This window comes from Rutidosis leptorrhynchoides, chromosome 11 (assembly GCF_046630445.1).
Source record: "Rutidosis leptorrhynchoides isolate AG116_Rl617_1_P2 chromosome 11, CSIRO_AGI_Rlap_v1, whole genome shotgun sequence".
NCBI lineage: Eukaryota > Viridiplantae > Streptophyta > Magnoliopsida > Asterales > Asteraceae > Rutidosis > Rutidosis leptorrhynchoides.
Genome location: NC_092343.1, coordinates 382,940,073 through 382,944,622, shown reverse-complemented (window position 1 = coordinate 382,944,622; position 4,550 = coordinate 382,940,073). Strand labels below are relative to the sequence as shown.

General features: G+C 33.3%; 1 protein-coding gene across 1 annotated transcript; it reads right to left on the bottom strand.

The window, feature by feature from the left end:
* Positions 1–413: 413 nt before the first annotated feature.
* On the bottom strand, positions 414–3,473 carry LOC139877165 (fructose-bisphosphate aldolase 6, cytosolic). Its single transcript, XM_071864578.1, has 3 exons — positions 3,377–3,473; positions 2,180–2,407; positions 414–1,483 (listed from the first exon to the last, which is right to left on the bottom strand). Exons 1-3 carry the CDS (start codon positions 3,402–3,404, stop codon positions 663–665), a joined length of 1,077 nt encoding a protein of 358 aa, XP_071720679.1. The 5' UTR covers positions 3,405–3,473; the 3' UTR covers positions 414–662.
* Between the last annotated feature and the right edge of the window lie 1,077 nt (positions 3,474–4,550).

Below are 4,550 nucleotides of genomic sequence, written 5' to 3'. Positions count from 1 at the left end.
TCTCGTTGATACATAACATAATAAAAATATCTAAAATCAAACTTTGACAATTATTTTAAAAGGAGAAACATATCATATTCATGCAAGTAATACGGAGTAATAAGTAAAAAGTTTAAATGAAATCAATAAAATTTATTAGATGCAATAAATCTCTAATTACCTTTTCATATACTCCATATCAAACTAGATATAATTTAATTCTAAACTAAAAGACAATTGAATAATCGTGATTTTCAACCTTTATTTTTCAATAATAATATACTTTACATAATATCTATATCAATCTATATATGTAACTTATTTCAATTATGTGTATTAAAATAATAATCCGGAATTACAAGTTCACAATTATATCTTCTTTTATTAGTTATAGTTTAATTCAATATGAAGACAATAAAAGAAAGCTTCTAAAGTGACCAAAATGACACAGAATATATACGCATGAAAATCTGAACATTTCAAAATAAAATTCAAACCTCAAAACAAGCCGAAGTCTCTCATGCTTATTACAACCATTACTACTTAAACATATAACCAAAGCTTAATAAAAACATAACACAAACATATAAATAGGTCCAAGGCAAAAAAGCCAACTCAATTAAACAAAAATTGTCAAAGACCCAAATAAGTAAAGAATTACTTTGAAAACTGACCACCAAAACTTAGTACTTGTAGTCCTTAACGTGAAGACTCTCAGACGCACCTTCGCTCAAACCCGAACCACCCTTGTAGGTCCCAAGAGTTGCCTCGGAGTTAGCCTTGCAACGAGCCAGAAACGCGTCCTGAGCCTTCTTCACATTTTCTTCCTTACCGGACCAGGCCTTGAGGGTACTTTGTTGTAGGGCCCGCCCAAATGAGAACGATAGGTTCCATGGTTTCTTACCCTTGTATTGGTTCATGGCGTTAAGGTTAACCGTGGCTTCCTCTTCACTCTGACCACCTGACAAGAACACAACGGCTGGGACCGCACACGGCATGGTTCGTTGCAGGGTACGAACAGTGTACTCAGCTACAACTTCGGGTGCAACCTTTTTCGAATCGGACCCGGGTGTAACCATGTTTGGTTTCAAAAGGGTTCCTTCGAGTAAAACGTGGTGGTCGTTAAGTGCTTTGTAGCACGCTGCTAGAACACGCTCGGTGACTTCAGCACATTTTTCGATGTCGTGGGGTCCGTCAACGAGGATTTCGGGCTCGACGATTGGGACCAAACCATTTTCCTGGCAGATGATGGCGTAACGGGCTAACCCATTGGCGTTTTCATTGATTGCCAACTGGGATGGCTCGTTCAGGCCGATTTTTAGGACTGCGCGCCATTTGGCAAAACGAGCACCGGCGGTGTAGTACTGGGCGCACCGCTGGGCTAGACCGTCAAGACCTTGGGTTGTGGTCTCACCATTGGTTCCGGCTAGCTCGACGGTGCCCTTGTCAACCTTGATACCGGGCAGGACTCCAGCTTCCTTCATGACATCAACGAAGGGCTTACCTACAATAAAATTGGTTATGTCAGAACTTAAGATAGAAATTATACATAGAACTGTGAGAAGCTTACATAAAACAATTACAGTTTTTATATCTATTTATAATCAGCATAGTAAAGAAACAGAAATATAAATTCTTCTTCCGAAAAATATATAAGCGTTGCAGAACTCGAAATTACTCTGCGAGTGTACTTAGCGAGCACTCAGTCAAACTAAGTCAAATTTGGTCAAACTCGGTCAAACTTGAAATTACTCGAATAACTGGTCAAAATTTGGACTAAACTCTGCGAGTTCTCGCCAAGTAGCTGGTTTTTGCAACTTGATGTGTACTGACTACTGAGCAAGTAAACAGTCCAACTAAATCAAAATTGGTCAAACTTTGTCAAACTTAGAATTACTCGGAAAATTGGTCAGAATTTGGTAAAAACTCGAGATTACTCACAAAACGGTCAAAACTCAATCAGAATAAGTCAAAGTCAAACTTGATCAACACTGAAGTACTTCCGAAGTTGCCAAGTACTTCCCAAAAAGTCCCGACCGGGAGAACTCCCCAAGTTGCGATTTTTGCAATCTTAAAATATATGCAAGCAAACTTGTAAAAATCACAAAACTAACTAGAAGTGGTACTCAAATTAAACTGGTTAAATAAAAAAAAAAATATGTGACAATCAAACTGTGTAAAATTTCATACTATTAGATACCTGCAGCAGTCTTCTGGTATAAAGTTTCTTCGAAAAGAATAACACCGCTTAGGTACTGGAGGGCACCGGGAGTGCAGAAAAGTAGCTCACGAAGTGCTCGCCTGTTTGACTCAACGTTTTCAACGTTGATGCTCGATAGACGTTTTCCAATGGTTCCAGTTGACTCATCGGCAGCAAGAATACCCTTACCAGGGGTACCAATGTAAGCAGCATTGGCAATTAGTTCATCTGACAGAAAAAATAAAAACTTTTTAAATTAAAATATTTTTGTCATAAAGAAATACACCAAATGACATATCTTTATCTTCCTAGCAAAATCAGGAACAGAAAACATGCAGGTATAAATTTCAAGATGCAGATGGAAAATTAATTAAACTTTGAATATCATCTGATAAGAAAACCAGTCATAATATAAACAATATTTCATCTCAAGCCAAGTTTTACAATAATAAATCACAATAACTTATACTTTTACAACAGCTGATCCATATCCAACTTACCAATTGCATTAAAAAAATTATCTCTAAATGAATAATCATTCAAAATAGATACATAGTTAAAAAAATCAATATTATAGATACATAGTTAACGAATACATAGATACATAGTTAAACGAATCAATAGTATAGATACATATTCAAAAAAAATTATCACCAGTTCCTACTCCTATAATATAAATACATAATTAACGAATCATTCAAAAAATAAGTCAATAGTATGCTTACATCTATGAATGCATAATCAAGGTCAACAAGATAAAACTTAATTAAAGTGCAAAAAAAAAAAAAAAAGCATACTTGCAAATCAACTATCATACACCATCTACAAACTATTTCCAAGGATTTAATCACAAAATTAACATCAATCAAAGTTTATAAGTAGTTAAATAGCAATTAGGTCAAATAATTGCATCAACAAACTATGTTCAAAATTTTAGTCACGAATTCATCATCAATCAAAGTTTAATCAGTGAAATCAAATCATTTGCAATTAGGTTAAATAGCATAAGTACATCATACAACATAAAAATTACTTATATATACAAATCCGATCCAAATCAGTACTAAAAGAGCTACAAAACCTAACAGAAAAGCAGATCTATCATATAAAAAAAACTTCAATCGCAGATAACTGAACTAATTATACACATATAGATATAGAAAAAAGTATATATAGAAAAAGTGATGAAGATCATACCGGCATACTTTCCGGTGTAAGCAGTCATGATTTTAGATCTGAAAATAAGAGAAGTTTGTAGAGAAAAACAAGAAGTTGGTGAAGAGTGAAAAATAAAGAGGTTGAGGGTTTTATATTTAAAGAGGGAGAGTTCTAGAAGCATAGGTTTTATCGCCCCGAATATGGCATCGCATTATAGAATCGGGTCATGAAAGATTTACGTTGTGTATTGACCATTCTACCCTTGCGTGCTAATTTTTACTTCTTGTTCTCCAAAATGGTTAGGTGTCAAAATAGGAAAATTATAATTGGAAATTACTATTTTACTATACAATCTGAAATACAAAACCTTGTAGCACTATTCATCAATAGTAACCAGGAGTATTTTCGTCATTTCACCCCTTTTTTCGGTCTCCAACGATAAAAGAATCAACTTTCATAAAAGAACCAACCCTTCAATGTTACCAAAAGATGTCGAAAAATATTCTTTTTTACAAAAAAATCAACTACTTTTTTTTCCTCAACGATAAAAGAGACAACTTTCATAAAAGGAACAACTCTTCAATGCTACCAAAAGATGTCGAAAAATATTTTTTTTTACAAAATAGATCAACTAACTTAAAAAAAAGAACGCTAAAAAAAACAACTTTCACAAAAGGAACAACCCTTCAATGTTAGATGTCGAAAAAATTCTTTTTTACAAAATAGATCAAGACTTTTTTTAACTCGCATTCAAAACGAAGTCCCCGGCGCGAAGCGAGAGCTCCACAACTAGTGAAAATTATAATTGAAGATATAAAAAAGATATTTTTTTCCAAATATATAACAATGAAAAGAATTCACTTCCATAAATAGATAATAATAATTGGTTAAAATACTTTTATATTCATACTTTATTTAAATAAAACAAAATTTTTGATAAAAAAGTAAGGAGTAAAACTGAAAAAGTATATGTTTCAGTCACTTTTTTTTATTTGTATATTTTTTATCTGAGAACTATTAAATTATTACGGATGGAACACACCACCAAGAACATTGTCATTCATTTCGCCTCAAATTTATTAAATGGAGTAGTATCAACGACAATTTGATGTCCTCACTTAGTTCTCGTACGCCCCCAAACTTGCAATTCCTCCTTTTTTTTGTAACTTTTTTTGTGAATAAAAATTGTTGAATAAATGGTTGTACAATTAAA

Coding starts and splice junctions, on each gene's coding strand:
- LOC139877165 (XM_071864578.1), bottom strand. CDS start 3,404: ATGACTGCTTACACCGGAAAGTATGCCG. Junction 2,408..3,376: donor TTACACCGGAAAGTATGCCG/GTATGATCTTCA, acceptor TTTTTCTGTCAG/ATGAACTAATTGCCAATGCT. Junction 1,484..2,179: donor ATACCAGAAGACTGCTGCAG/GTATCTAATAGT, acceptor ATTTTATTGTAG/GTAAGCCCTTCGTTGATGTC.